The sequence below is a fragment of the Cyanistes caeruleus genome, chromosome 2, assembly GCF_971803275.1.
Source record: "Cyanistes caeruleus chromosome 2, bCyaCae1.hap1.1, whole genome shotgun sequence".
Lineage (NCBI taxonomy): Eukaryota > Metazoa > Chordata > Aves > Passeriformes > Paridae > Cyanistes > Cyanistes caeruleus.
This window is the reverse complement of record NC_141702.1, coordinates 33,752,009-33,768,094: the sequence shown is the minus strand read 5'-3', so window position 1 is coordinate 33,768,094 and position 16,086 is coordinate 33,752,009. Positions and strand designations below refer to the sequence as shown.

General features: G+C 35.5%; 1 protein-coding gene across 4 annotated transcripts in view; it reads left to right on the top strand.

Annotated features, from left to right (window-relative positions):
• Positions 1-16,086, top strand: part of IBTK (inhibitor of Bruton tyrosine kinase) — a 53,495-nt gene that overhangs the window by 19,880 nt on the left and 17,529 nt on the right. For all 4 annotated transcript variants that reach the window (XM_023922321.2, XM_023922320.2, XM_086876380.1 and 1 more), the window contains 14 exons: positions 2,498-2,675; positions 3,363-3,537; positions 4,354-4,947; positions 6,294-6,380; positions 7,301-7,383; positions 7,486-7,523; positions 9,354-9,447; positions 9,833-9,934; positions 10,685-10,802; positions 12,417-12,477; positions 13,182-13,309; positions 14,763-14,875; positions 15,519-15,667; positions 15,867-16,030. In XM_023922321.2, the coding sequence (XP_023778089.2) occupies positions 2,498-2,675; positions 3,363-3,537; positions 4,354-4,947; positions 6,294-6,380; positions 7,301-7,383; positions 7,486-7,523; positions 9,354-9,447; positions 9,833-9,934; positions 10,685-10,802; positions 12,417-12,477; positions 13,182-13,309; positions 14,763-14,875; positions 15,519-15,667; positions 15,867-16,030 (2,084 nt within the window). The remainder of the gene's footprint in view (positions 1-2,497; positions 2,676-3,362; positions 3,538-4,353; positions 4,948-6,293; positions 6,381-7,300; positions 7,384-7,485; positions 7,524-9,353; positions 9,448-9,832; positions 9,935-10,684; positions 10,803-12,416; positions 12,478-13,181; positions 13,310-14,762; positions 14,876-15,518; positions 15,668-15,866; positions 16,031-16,086) is intronic.

Sequence of the window (16,086 nt, the reverse complement as noted above, 5' to 3'; positions counted from 1 at the left end):
GACACAACTTCAGGCCATTGCCTTGGTCCTGCCACTGTCACCAGAGAGAAGAGCTCAGTGCCTGCCCCTCCTCTTCCCCTCATGAGGAAGCTGTAACTGCAGTGAGGTCTCCCCTCAGCCTCCTCCAGGCTGAACAGACCTGGTGCCCTCAGCTGCTCCTCATGCAGCTTCCCCTCAAGGCCCTTCACCATCTTTGTGCCCTCCTTTGGACACTCCAGCCTGGGGCACTGAGACCCCCTTGTTGAAGACACAGGCAAAGAATGTGTTAAACACCTGTGCCTTTTCTGTGCCCCTGTTTGTGAGGTGACCATCCTCACTCTGTAATGGGCTGATGTTACTCTTACACTGCCTATTGCTATTAATATATTTGAAAAAGCTCTGTTTATTGTTCCCCAGTCAATTTGTTTCTGTAGAACTGCCGGTGATTTTTTTAATTTTTAATTAGGGCCATGAGAAGATTACAAAAGTAATGTACAGTAGTTTATTTTTAAAGTATATGGACTTCTAATGGCTTTTCAGAGAATGTGTAAACTTGGTTTTTACATACACATTAGTGGTTATATAGTGTATGTGGTTTAGGCTCATTTTGTTGGTGTTTTCTTTTTCTTTCCATTTCTTCATCCTACTTGCCCCAGGCACCTGTACACCTTTTAGTAGGCTTTGGACTTGAACTTTTAGAACCTTTCCTAAAACATGGCTATTTTGTAGATGAAATGTCCCTTTTATTTTCAAAATGTTGCACCTAAACCAGATGAATCATTTAGTATTTAAGTGTAGATGCTCTGTTTTCTTGGAATTGGAATGCCATGGGGAATTTATTGTTTTCTTCCCTTACTCTTTTTTAAGTACTAGTTTACAGGACCCTACAAAATCTCTTCTTGTTCTGCTCACTGAGAGAGCTCAACCTTCACTGCCATCTAGTGGTATTTACAAAGAAGCTTTTCCTGTTGAAATGCCTTAAAGAATGTTAAAAATGGAGCTTGTATATCAAAATAAAGAACAATGTGCTTATTTCCTTTTATTTCCTTGCATTTGGCTGAATTATGTTTTGAGATGTTCTTATCTTTTCATTAGGTCATTTTCTCAGAAATTATAAACTCCCAGTTCAGTATTTGATCGTTTGAGGTGTAGCCTCTAGCATCTGTAGTATTGGTAGTGCCCCTTCTACATCTTTGGGTCACTGCTTTAGCAGTAAGAAACTACTTGATCTTCCTGCATCAGAGGAACAATATCCATGTACATTTTGTATCTTTCCATGTTGAATACTGACAAGTACTGGGTTCTTTACTGCTTTCAGGCATTATAAATTATAGAGTAAGGAGAGGGATGGGATCTTAACACTTGTATTTCTTGAATCGCTGCTTCTTGATTGCACTTTCTTTAAGGGAGTACTGTTTAGCCTAGAGAATAAAAGTCACAAAGGGAATCTTGTATATACATGCTTGAACAGAAGATGTAAAGAAGATAGAGCCAGGCTATTTCCAATGGTGCCCAGAGCCAGTACCAGAGGCAATGGACACAAAGTGAAATAGCGGAGGTTCTATCTGAGTATCAGGAAGCGCTGAGGGTAGTACAGCACTGCCACATGTTGCCAATTAGGGTTGTGAAATCACTACCCTTGGAAATACACAAAAGCTGTCTGGACGTGTTTCTGGGCAGCTGGCTCTGGGTGGTCCTACTTGAGCAGAGGGTTGGACTAGACAACCTCCAGAGACCCCTTCCAATTTCAACCATTCTGTGATTCATGGGGCTCAAGGCAGGGGAAAGGACATAAGTTACTCAAATTTTCCTGTCCCCTTCTTATGTAAATGCTAACAGACCTGTGCAGGTCTTTCAGTGGGAGAAAATGAAGGCCTGACTTTAGCACTGCTAATGCCATAGTTGGGCTTTCTCTTCGTTGGGGCTGTCTTTCCGACATGTACAGTGTACCTTGTTGGGGTCTTGCTGTGCATGCAGCACTTCATATTCCTGAGGGTTTTGAAGTTTGTGTTTGGTCATGATCTCCATTCCGAGCCTTGATTGGTACAGAGAAATTTGAGATTTTTGTCAAACAATTAACAGGAAATGGTTTAAATCTCCAGTGTGCTAGGCTTGAATTTTGTCTGATTTATAAGCAGTTGGACAAATCTGTAAATTAAGAACTAGATAAAACTTGTTTCTTCACTTGATACTTTCTACTCTCCTTGTTGAGATGTCAGTAAAACCTGTCTAATAGATGACTGCTGTGAAGATATTTGAGTGTTTGGAGAAGCTTTTCAAATGCTCTTCATGAACAAATGGATCTTGATATCATGATAGATTTTCCCTGTTTTACTTGTGGATTCTCTCTAATAGATGCTCATAACACTTTATCCTAAAATTTTGAAGAATGTGTTTCTCCTTTTATGTTCAATTTTTAGATGGCATGTCCTTGTGTTTTAAAAAAGTAGTGTGCAATATGTAACTGCTTTTAAATGATACGAAGATTTTCCATTTCTTTAAAAAATTGATATTATAGGTGTTTTGTTGGAAGTCATCTAACAACTCCATGAAGCAGTGTCGTTGGGTGTATGGCCGGCAAGTCTTCATGTCTGATGTTGCATTGAATGGGAACGAAATAATGTTTGTCACACATGATGGTGAAGCCTTTACAGGGAAGTGGCTGGAAGAAGGGAAAAGAAATTCAGAAAAGAAAGGTTAGCTGTGATTTCTTGGGGGTTTTTAAGTACTTTCAAATCAGTAAAAAAGTACAATTGAATCTTTACAGCCTCTAACAGTATTATGTGGTGATTTTGTTCTTTCCTCTGTGACTGACAGTTTTTAGCATTGGCTGCTACTGTACTCTTTCCTCAGTGATACTGTGATTTACGTTGCAGCCTTCAGTTAACCTTTAGGTGGAGGTTTCTGGGATGAAAAGTACTTCTGAAGAATAATAGTAGCACAATGGTCTAATATAATGATCTTGTCACATATTAGATGATGAGTCCTAATAGAATTGGTATTGAGCAAAAGAAGGAGCATATACTTGCTTGCACTGCTAAGCCTTTGAAACCTGTTTCCCAGCTTATTATCTGGGCACAATTCAGGGTCCAGAGCAACTTCCACTGTATTAACTTGGCTTATATTGCTGAAAGTAGGTTTTGATGGGTTTTTTTTTCTGTAAGGAGCATACCTGTCTCGTACAGGACAAGATTTTAAGTGAAACTGTCAGCTCTTCTCCTATATATTCTGTAAATAAGAAAACTGAAATCTTGAGCATGGTTTAGCCTTATCCAATTACTACATCAATGGGCATATAGAAGTCATAGTCTTGCCTTTTTATTGTATTTTAATTAGCAGGATCTTTCTGTGTGTGTATTCACTTTTTTTTTTTTTTTTAACAGAACTTGTATCAAACCTTCAGCATCCTTCATGTGATGTGTCTTGTGAACATGATGCAACCAGTGTGTATGAAAGAATTCGGCTTCAAAAGCTGACTTTTGTCCACCGAGCTGTCAGTATTGCCACTGATCCTAGTGGCTGCAATTTTGCTGTATTACAGTCAGATCCTAAAACCAGGTATATTTACAACAGCTGTAATATTTCCTTTTTTTTTTGTCTGATTGTGATTGAATAATTCTTTTCCATACTGTTTTTTGCCTCATACATAAGTCACAGTAAATGCAGTTACCCATACTGCTAGAGAATAGCGCTTTGTTAGTAATTATGTTGAAGTTATCCAAAGGCCTCAGCTTATGTATTTGCATAATAATAGACAGTATTGATGTTTTATCTGAAGTGTTTAAGGCAAGCATTTGCCATGTATTTTCTAGCACACTCTGAGTTCTAAATACTGTAGAAATTCACCTCTTCAGTGAATCATGAATAATCAGCTTGTAAATAAAAGTGACAAGTAAATTTTTCTTTGATTGGAAAGAAATGTATAAAGTAAAATAAATAAATAGAATACTGCACCATGTTTCTTATGCTCTCTTAATAGTTTCCAGCATTTGTGATAAATAGCTAAGCATAAGCTTTTTTCCTTATTGCTTTAGTTTGTAAGATGAAATACAGCAAGCATTTCTGTGTTTTTATGTTGGAAAAATGAGATGAGGATAAGATAGTTCTGATACTACTGGTACAGTATAAAGACAAAATACTGTATTTGATATACTGAAGCTAGACAGGTCTTATTTATGTAGTTTAATTGCCTAAATACTATATTGTTAGTTATTTTTGTAAAGAACAGGACAAGAAATGTTGAGCAGTGCGGCAATGTAAGAAAAAAACAAAGAAATTAAATGGAAATATCATTATCCTCTTCATTAAATATACTATGTAAAATGTGATGAAGGTTGTAAATAGTGTTTGATAATGGATTTAATTTTGTTCTAGTCTCTATGAAATTCCAAGTGTGTCACTGTCAAGTTTTGGAATGGATTTTGGCAAACTGTTAGATGAAACAGATGAAATGGACAGCATCCATGATGTGACTTTTCAGATTGGCACAAGAATGTACCCCGTGCACAAATATATCTTGGCCGTACGCTCCGACTTCTTCAAGAAGCTCTTTGTTTCCAGTGACAGCCAACTAGACACTCCAGACATCTACCGAAAAGATGAAGATGCTGTTGGATGTGATCTCTATGTAATTGAGAAAGTCCATCCAGATCTGTTTGCATACCTTCTGCAGTTCATATACACAGATACTTGTGATCTTCTGACTCATGGTTATAAGCCAAAAATCTGCTATAAAGAAAAATCAGACGAATATCAAGATACTTTAATTTCTAATCTGAGCAAAATGAGCTTTGATGAAAATGTCAATGGAAAGTCTTCATTTGAGATTTATAGAAATAATCAAGTGAAAGTTATAAATGAAAAACAGAAGAGCAAATCTAAAAAAGGCAAAGCTGGTGATGAAGCTAACATCATTAAAATGTTGCAAAGTGCAGCAAAGAAGTTTGGGCTCAGCAATTTAAGTGGAAGGTAGGTGAAAGGAAATGCATATATTTTGATGAGCTCTCCATGGAGTTTTTTTTATGCAAGCTGATCTAACTTAAGTTGATATTACAGTAGTGGAAATTAAGACCCTGAATTTAGAATAGAAGCTAGAGGGAGATGATAAGGGGATGCTACTTGGAGACTGCCTGGACCTATTTCTAGTACATATTGGAATTTCAGGTTGGAGGGTAGTAAGTATTCCATCACTGTTTGGACATCACTTGTTTTGTATCTGCTCATTCTGTTAGCATTATTATTATTTTCCATTCTTTTTCTGCCCTATTAAAACTGTCTGTCTCAACCCATGAATTTTACTATTTTTTCCCCAATTCTCTCCCCCATTCCACTGGTGGGTGGTGAGGGCAGAGTGAGTGAGTGAGTGAGTGAGTGTGTGGTCTTTAGCCAGACAAGTTAAACCATGACAGTATCCTCTAAGGCATGAGCTCTGTGGGATTTGATATTTGCTATAAATCATCTGTCTTTCCAGAAATAATGTCATAAAACATCAATACTTGTTATGTTAGAGACAGCTGATCTAATTGAGTTTGGGACTGTATAATTTTTATACTGTGGTCTATAGTCTAACAGTTTTTTCACTGACAGCAAACGTGTTTAGTATAAAGCAGCACAAAACAAAGTTAAATTCTTGTTAAACTGATGTAATTTTTATGGTACATAATGAAACAAATGCAATTGGGATCAAACGTCTCTGTAGAACTGCATTAGTTAGTTTGGGGTTTTCTTTCTGCATTTGTCCTTTCAAAAGAGGGAGATGAACTTTTCCAGGGCAGTTTTTTTCATTGTATGTCTTGCATGCATAGCCAAGATAGGAAGCTGCTTCTAAAACAGTTCCTAAGTGACATTTCCATGGTACTTTGCCTTTAAAGGTGTATTACTTTGTAATCCACCAGCAGCACTCCTGTGTCTTCACCATCCCCTTCACAAGCCTCCTTGATTCATTAGGATGCTAAAAAAAGCCTGTGCTGAAACTTGCATCTCTTGCCAACCACTGTCTTTGCTCAGTTTACTGACTGGTAGCGATGATGAACTTCTGGATTTTTGACCCTGTAGTATTAAACTTTGACCTTAACTATACAGTATAGGTATCATCTAAGATAATAAATACATAGATGTGGAAAGAATGCCAGTTAATTTTACATCTGTCTTGAAGACTTTTCAAGTATCAAAAGCCCTTTCTATTTTTGTATGATGATTCATCTTCATATTCACGATATGAGCCCACTGAAGTACTGTTACTTTGTGAAACTGTTCTTAATGGTTTGAACTGTATACTAATTGTATTGCTTATTACTAATGTTAATAATTTTCAGGCTGGATGGAGTCAGATTAGAAAATGGAAAAATTAATGTTGTCAACAAGAAGAATGGGAACAAACCAAAGTTAAATCAGAAGAAATGGTAATTTTTTTAAAATCGAGTTTCTCCTACTCCCACCATCTTCCTCTGATGTCATCTCTTTACCTGTTAAGTATGGGCTAACGTTGATCCAGCTCCATTTTAACTTCTGGTGTCCATTTTAACTTCTGCAACTGTCCTTGTCATAGTAACTCAGAAGGTCTTCATAGATGGTTACAGACTGATCTGTAAATTAGTCATTGGGGATTGGTTATGTGTGATATATTTTTGTTTCTTTTTACTGTACTTTTATGTTCTATGGATTAACTGTGTTGTAGAATGCTAATGGCAGGAGAAATGTTAGAGGTAATCCACTCAAAAGCAATTTGACTTCTGTAAATCAGCTTTCTGTGACATAAGACTACATGGATTGGAAATAAGCACATGTATAGTATGTTTTCTAATTGCTTTTAGAAGAGTGATGTTTGTTTATTAATTCCATTGATGTGATTGAGTACTTATACCTGGAGTCCTGAACAATCTATTTATATAGGAAAAGCAACATTGCATGAAAGTAGCTTTTTCACAGAATTCAGGTTCATTCTTAAAATGCATCATCAAGGCCCATGGTACCACCTGATACTGAAGAAATAGGTAACTTGGCATAGACCATTTAAAATTGACTAAAAGCAGCCATAATTAATTTAATTAGTCATAGCATTTCTGTAACAGTAAGTGACTCTGTTTTGAAGGAAATATTTCGGATGGAATTTTTAAAGCTTAACTTTGGACAAAAAAAATTCTCCCTGGAAAGTATTGTGCCTGTTCTTTTGGGTTCATATTCTGTGCTATTTTTGAAGACCAGGTGTGTTACATTTCAAAGGATAAATCCTAACTTGCTAGAGTTAGCATTTATTTGTAGAGTTTACAACTTGTAGCTCTTCTGAATAGTTGCAACTCTGATGCTATTAAATATCTTCTAGTTCATACCTCTGCGATGTGACCCTGAAATCTTTAGATGGAAAGGAATTCCCGTGTCATAAGTGTGTACTTTGTGCAAGACTTGGTATGTGTGTGTATTTTTATATATATTTATGTAACATAAATGATATTGTCTTTTTTAAGTGTCATTTCATTGTATCTTGAACTGAAATGCCTTTCTTTACAGATTATTTTCACAGCATGTTAAGCAGCTCATGGATTGAGGTAAGTTTGCCAAAACCATGTGTGATGGTACGGTTTTTTTTCATCAAATAAGTGACAGCTTTTCAGTTTTTCCTATAATAACATATCCTGAATATTAGGGAAACGAAAGGGTTGGATTCTATATTTAGAATAACATATTCTAAATACTAGGGAAACTGAAGGGTTGGATTCTATATTTCTGTTTGCAAGAAAAAAACCAGAAGCCACATTTTTGGTTACTGTGAATTTGTACTATTGAGATTGTGTATTAAATGAGAGTAATAAACATAGTACTGTATATTGAATGAAATTACTACTTTTGTTTTAAGGGTTTATATTGAACTAGTTCATGCATTTATAAAAACACTGACTGGACTGTTCTTATGGGATACTGCTTTGGATGAATTTTCATTTTCTTCCTGTAAAAGATTGTACAATTTACATGGTATGCAGTTTGGAATATGACATATGTACTGAGTGCAAGAGAGAACAGGATCAAGGGTCAGTGTATAGAACTCCACCTGACTTCTACTGTTAAATGACATAGAGAACATCAGGGACTATTCTATTTAGTCAGCAACTGCTGTTTCAAAAGGTGTTGATCTTTAATTTGTCTTGGTTCCTATTTGCTGGCTGTGTGTCAATGCCCTGGTTGTTCCTGGACATTGGTATTTCACTAAATACCTCTGTTTAACTACCTGAACACTATTGATAATGTTTATGGAAAGAGAGGAATGGTCTAGGTGGAGAAGCATTTTTCTGAGACTGAAAATTAAAGCAGTGCGCAGGGGTTTCTCAAATTTCTTAGTTTCCAGCAATACATTAAGAATCTGTTGAAGTACTGGCAGCTCTGTTCTGCTGTGAAACAGAACTTCACCTGTCCTCCAAATTACTGTGCTGCCTTTTCCTAAGTCATCCCTGAGAAAACATACTTGAAACACCGTGAGACAAATGATTGATTTAAGGTTTGGGGTTTTTTAAGTGTTGAGTGTCCATTTGTGTCATGGTTTTGTGTATCAGTAGTGTGTAGTTCATAAGTTGCCTATTATTTTGTAAGTAAATCTAAATCAACCTAAATTAATAAGTAAATATTTTATGAAGCAAGGGCTGTAGATGTTATATAAAAGTCTTAATGTCTGTAAGAGGTTTTTAAACTTTAGAAGGAAAATATTTCAGTACCAGTAGCATGTTCTAAAGCAAAGTAAGTATTTTAGTTTGAAGCTTTACTTGAGTACCACCTGAAGTAAAACAAAGTTGTTAAGCAGTGATGTTGCATAAACATAAATGGGTGACAGTTACATGGTTTAGTGGCAAATGTTTGCTCTTATGAAAGATTTACTTTACTGGTTAGCATGGCTTTTCAAATGGAGGGCTTGATGAGGACCTTATTTTCAGAGGCATGAACAGTGGTGACTACTTCAGTATTATTGTGATTTTGGAACTTGTGATTTCATTAAATCTTTTGACCTTGACAGGAAAATAGTTTAGTACTTGCATGGAGGCTTCCTGTAGTTCAACTTTTAGGCAATTGTAGGTAAAGTAATATAATCAAAGAGGATTGTAAGAGTAGATGATCAAAATGATCAAACATGAAACTGTTTCATGGGTATTTATTCAGAAGTTTGAATAGATTTTAATTGCTGTACTACAATTAATTATTGACTGAGAAATTTGGACAGATTTTATACAAATGCTTAAGTGATTGTTTACCTTCGAAAACATGACCCTTGATCTGATTTATATTCTTAATACAGTTACTGACTTGATGTTGTGTTTCATTCCAAGTAGTCAGCTTCTCTTTCTATTTCTTCTTTTTTTTTTTTTTTTTCTTTAAATACTTCTGCCTTTTAGGCTACCTGTTCAGCTCTGGAAATGCCCATCCATTCTGACATCCTACAGATAATTGTGGATTACTTGTATACAGATGAAGCTCTTGCCATAAAAGGTGCCATTAATATATTTTCAGTTGTAACTCTTGCAATTTTTGTGTTTTTAAAACAGAAGTTCAAAACTGAATGTGCCTATATAGGAGTTATATTTTAAAGAAATCAAAATTCTTGATTCTTTCTTTAGAGTTTGAGGGGATAGCAGTACCCCAGGCCTTGTTTTACCTTTTCTTTTGTTTGTTAAACTGCAGTTTACCTTTTCTCTCCTGTTGCTTCAAAAAGTGGACTGTTGGTGCTCTTCTAAGCTATTCCTTGTGCTGTGAAAATGCCATCAGAATTTGCAAAGCCATTATATTTGTGCTTTGGCAAAATCTCATTGAAGCTTTATGTTTTATAGTTGCTTTTGATTTTCCCTCAGTGTTTACATGATGCTTTGTTTTCCAGATTCTCAAAATGTGGAATTCATATGTAATGTTCTTGTGGTAGCAGACCAGCTTCTTATATCCAGACTCAAAGAAATCTGTGAAGTAGCCATTGCAGAAAAATGTGAGTCCATCCACATAATGGGTTAGAGAATAAAAAACTGTATTTTTAGATGTTCTTGCCTTTTGCAGTGCAGAATTTGTGTATCTTCCTTTCAGATGATTATATTTTGATGTTCATTGCATGTATGCTAATAATTGCTTCTGTAGTTGAAGCAATATTTTAGGTTAGCATAATCTTCCATTCCTTATGCATCATCTTCATTTCATGCTCTTTAATAAAAAAAAGTTAAAAAAAAAAAAAGCTAGCTGCCTCCAAACCCCAAAAAAACCTTCATTTCATTGAAGTGAATTTTTTTCTTTAAAATATGATAAAATTAACTCTGTTTCTGTCCTTGTGTTTAGTGTTCCCTCTCTCTCTTTCACTCTCCTTATTTTTTCTTTCTCTGTACTAAATTGGAACATTTGGAAGTTTTAACAACTGTTTATGCTGTATACTTACTATTAGCTGTAAACTTCCTATTTTTAACTTTCTTTTTTCTTTTTGTTTGGGGCTGCTGGGTTTCAATATTTTGAAGCTGATCTCCTTATAGGTGGGGCTTTTTAGTTCTTTGAAGCAGCCCTTGCATACCAGCTGCTACAAAGTTACATGGAGCTCCCTAGAGTTTGTGGCCATTTAGAGTATTAGCATTTTTTCTAGGAATGGGGTGGTATATGGTAGGTTTCAATAACTAGATCATGTTGTACAATAAGTCTTAAAACAGATGCTTGATATTACAGCCAACTATCTAATTAATTTGTTTTGTTTCTGCAGTTACCTTAAAGAATGCTGCTGAGCTGTTGGAGTTCTCAGCAATGTATAATGCTGAGCAGCTAAAATTGTCCTGCTTGCAGTTCATAGGCCTCAATATGGCAGCTTTGCTTGAAGCAAGGTAAGCAGGAATGCACATATGTTTATGTTTTAGTTGTAAAGTTTAAATATCCCAAAAAGGTAAAAGGATTGGAATATGAACAGTTGAATGTTAAAATGCAGCTGAATGCTGCTAGTTTAAAGGTAGGCTCATTTTTGCCAGTTAGGGAGAGAGAAGCTCTGTACAGACTGTATCAGTTCTATAGCACAAACTCATATGTTACAATGTGGCATGAAAAGTCTCTCTTGAATTCAGTCGGCTTTAACATTAGGTCTTGTCTTTTTCAGGATATTAAAAATGTTTTTGATTGTGCATAGAACTGCTGTGGGACTTTTCTGTCCATTTGGAGGTTGTTTTCTGGAGAGATGGGAATTATTGTGGGGATTTTTTGTTTCTTTTAGAATTGTTTGGGTGGGGTTTTTTTTAAACATGGTTGTTAAAATACATATTTGATTTATTTTAAGTAGGTGTATTATATAGCTGCTTCATTTTTCCAAGGAGGATGGGCCTGCCATCTGGTAGTCTTTTTGCTTTAATGTCTGCAGTAAGAGCTGAATAAATTAATTTATTATCCTTTCTTTCCACAGTGGTTCTTCTAAAGTTCAGAGAAGTTAAAGGTGTGCTCTGGCCTTCCTTCTCTTGATGCTTTTGGACAGGCCTTAAGTTGCTTCCTAAGTACATATCTTCTCAGAGCAAACCTTATCAGCACTGATTGAAGTTATTTTCTAGCAAAATCTTAAAAAAAACACTAAAAAAACCCAGCCAAAAAAAAATATCTCTACTGTTAGTCTTCTCTGTTCTTTTAGTCAGGCTTCTTTTAACTTGTAGAAGTTCCTAGAGATCTGAAACAGTTCAGAATGCCAGCATTTCATTGCCACATCACACAGTGGCTTCACTTGCATCCCAGATATAGGAGTTCATTCATATTAGTAATTTCCCTCTTCACCTCTTTATAAAATATAAGCATTCTGACCTTTGATTTTGGAGAGAAGAGTGAAAAACTAGTAACATTGCCTTAAATATTACTTTGAATTCAGATTTGTTCCGTCTTAAGCCTAGAAAGAGCATGCGGTTTTCTTACTATGATTAAGACTGTATCTGCATTTTAATGAAAATCTGAAAATGTTAGTATTGGATAGAAAGACTTTTAATTTGAGAAACCTGAGAGAGAACTAAGTCCTGATAGCTTTTTGCAAGGACAGCTGCTCACATGAACAAGACAGTCCTGTTGAATCAAGTTTGTTGCTGTAATATTATCTTTTGGCATAAACGTCTGAGTTGTGTTGAGTTTTATGGAGAATTTACATAGGTTTGGAGTGTTTGGATGCATTTTAGGAAGAGTGTATGCAGAAATAGCTAAAACAATGACCACTTCTTGGTAACTTAACTATATAGGTCTGTTTTGGCTGTCACTTTAGGTAAAGGTAGGTGGGAAGGTTGTGTATTTAACCTTACCCCAGTACAAAGGTATTGATTAGTTTTTATTTTGTGTTCAGTGTCTTCCTTTAGACTCTAACCACCATGAAGAGGTGATAATACCTGTACATGAGATTAACCCAAAATGTTCACTTGATTTCCCATTGATGTGATTTTTTTATGAGCGGTTAAAACGAATAAAGATAATTTTTTTTTTAGGACTCTGGATGTCTTAAGTGATGAAGTTGTGAAAGACCTTTCTATTTATTACAGGAAAATGGTAAGTTGTACAAGTTGACTGTAAGCTGATTAGGTGTAAAATGAGAATAGATGAATGATAAATACTTACCTCCAGGGTCTGTAGGCAAGCAGGCTGAAGTGGAAGATCTGACTCAAAAGATAAAATTATCTGCTGCTCTTATCACTCTCAAGGAGTTCATATTTCATTGTTCACTAGCTACTGTTGCAACAGTGTTGTATCTTTTAAATTTATTAGTTATTGACATTAAACATATTAATGTTCTGTAATTAACAAAAGTTGCATGGAACAATGTAAGCAAAACCTATGGAAAACAGTGTCCCTTCCTTAGAAGAAAGGAGAAGAAAGCTGAAAAGTTCAGGGTGATCATATAGATGTTAAAATCAGTAAGAACAATAATGGGAAAATTGAACTGTAATGCAATGGTGAAAGCCAAGACACATTATAATCCAGTATTCTGTAACGGTAAAAGATAAATATTTGCAAAATCTTGAAGCATTTTTTCCCAGAAGTTAACAGTAGATGAAACAGGCATTTTGAGTCTATCACTTAAGATGTTTCTCCAATTTTGCTTAAAGATGTAACTTAAGTTTAGAAGCTTGTTATGTAATTAATTACCTGATCTGTGAAAGTGTTTTAAATAACGATCGGTTTTGATCCTCTTATATAAATTTGCTGGCATACAACTTAAGTGAAACTTAATGTAATGGCTTTTACAACTACAGATTCCAGCTATGGTCAGGAGAGTAATTACTCCATATCCAGATGGACCTGACATAAGTTCCTTTGAGCCTGAAGATGGAGAGAACTTTGTCTTTTTAAGGGAAGAAATGAATACAGAACAAAATTCTCAGTAAGTATCTGGTTTTTATCAATATTTTTAACTAGATGAACTGTTTATTATGGTATTAATCCCCAATTATGTTGGTGCCTAACTGCATTTAAATTCAGAATTGAAATATTAAAAATGGAGATTTCAAATACTGTTCCCAGTTTCCTTAAGTCCTTGAAAATGTCACAAAACTACAGCACAGGACTTTCAGTTTATAAGTAGCATGTGAGTAAAGGTTGCAAAATGAGCATTCACAGTGTGATGTGAGTATCTGTATATGTGTGAGACCAGCTGTGCAGTCCATTGTACTTCACTGAATTAGGAGAAATCAAAAGAGAAAATACAGACTTGAATGCTCTATAGATCTGCTTGAAAAATTGTGGTAATCTAAATTTCTTGATATTAACAGAATTGTCAAGTGGAATACAGAGCTTTGTAGTATGATAGGATGGCTTGGTAACAGGCTTCCAAATAGTGGGATACAATGTCAGCGTACAAAGAAAGCTCACCTGCAGCATTGTGTACTGACCAGTTGTGTCAGGAAAAGTGCTAAATGAATTAGTTTGCACTAAGTGAACTTACCTGCTAGTGTAGGTAAGAACTGGTAGATCGAGGAAGTTGAGAGGCTATTTTTTATTTGAGCCTTTCAGTGTTTTTCAAGCTGAGTGGTAGGGAATTCCCAATTCTAGGGAATTGGGTAGTGCAAAGATTAAAAAATAGACACCCCAACTACTGTAAGGTAGTACTGCAGGAATGATTAAGTAGTTGTATAGTTACTTAACAAAAAGCTGCTTAAAGAAGCTTTGAAATAGTGCACTGTAGCTGCAATTAATATAATTCTGAATATCTAGTAGTTTTCTGAAAATGAAGGATGCCTTTTATTTGATTTCACTCTTCCTAATAGCATATATAGGAACACATGACATTTAGGTAGCATCACCCTGTATCTGCTTAATTGTAAAATTAGTATTATCACGATGGCAGTGTTTACGGTGGGGAAAAATGAGACCAACAGTGGTGTTTATTGAACTTTGGTAATTTAGGAGAAGACAAGAGAGAAAAAAGTGGAGAGTTGTCTTTAGTTTACTTTATGTCAGTTGCTGTGATGTGTAGCAGGTTTAATCTGACCTAGGTGGCAGTGCCAGCTTGTGAAGCAGCTGTATCTTCCACTGTCTCAGCAGAAGTCTGTGTGCAGTATAATAGTCCAGAGGCTAGATCTAGATTGGAAGGAGTTTTTTTCTTTTCCTCCTGGATTCTTATTTTCCCCCAAAATCGTTTATTAAGTGGTTGTGCCAGTGCATAAGCAGAGCAAGAGCAAGCAGCTAGTGCCAGCTGCTGAGACCAGATACTACTGCTTGAAGTACAACTGCTGCTGCTGGCTGAAAAACACAACATTGATGTGGGTAGCTCTGAAGCTCAATTTCTTTGGTTTAATGCATTTTGTGGGTTTTTTGTTGGTTTTTTTTCCTATTAGGGAAGCCCTTTTCAAAAAAGCAAAAACTAAGGCAAAAAAGAAGCCACGAAAACGGTCTGACAGCTCTGGAGGATATAATCTATCAGATATTATTCAGAGTCCAGCCTCTACAGGTCAGTGGGAAAGAGATTCCTTTCAGGTATAAAAACAGAACATAAGGTGTAATATGCAATACAATTTCTGTATTTCAAGAAGGAAATCTTAGATTATTTCTTTTCTCTAGTTGAATTTCAATAGTGAATTCTTAAGATTAAGGATTTTTTGAAAGGGTGTTTGTCATATGAATTTTATGCTCAAAGTTCAGATAAAAGCATGTATTTAATCAAATAAAGATAATGCACATTTTCTCATGTGGTTTTAGTAAGTGGAACATTGCTGCTAATGCCTTGTGGGTTTCTTTGTTTCTGAAACGTAAAGAATAAATTAGGCACTTTTTATTGAAAAGATGATAGAAGAATTCAAAGGAAAAGTGTTGTTGTTATTTGTTTATGTGAGAAAGAGGAAAAAACTTGGAGTAATGTTATTCTGAAAAAATACTTAGGATAGCCAAAAATTTGCTTATACTTAGCACTGGCACTAGTATTCTGGACTAGGTAAACTTGCTTGTTTTATATTCATCATATAGAGAGAATATTTTTTTTTGTTTGTTAATCATTGCTTATGTTAATAATTTATATTTTATTATATGGAATATATAATATATATTATATTAATAGTTCATGATTTAATAGTTCTACTATCTTTTCTTATTTCCAGGTTCAGTAAAACTGGATAAAGCTAACTCAGTGGAATCACTTCCAGAACTCTTAACATCTGACTCTGAAGGTAGTTACGCAGGAGTGGGTAGTCCCAGAGACTTGCAGTCCCCTGACTTCACAAAAGTGTTTCATCCAGAGAGGACTGAGGTTAGATTTCCTCTTACCAATTTTTTTGTTTGTGTTTATCTAGTCCATCAAAAGCAGAGTTTGTATTTTAGAGTCTTTCTGTGATGCTGTTGTGCTTACAGTGGAGTAGACAGCTTTGTGGAGTTATTGTTTATTTGATTAAGAAAAGAAAATTCAGTGTTTGTAGTGTTTATTCAGCAATTTTCTGCCTGATTTTTAGATGAAGGACAAAGTATGCGGTCAGGGTGTGAAACCCTCTCACCCTAACAAGGAGATGAAGTCATACAAGGGGGCATCAGCATTGACACAGTCAGTTCCACAGTCCATTCCCAGTGCCAGACACAACTCTGCAAGCTCTCCCAATTGGGTAGCAACCAGTTTCAGGTGCAGTAATATTTACAGTCACTGTTTTACACTTGATAGGGAAAGCTAATAATGTT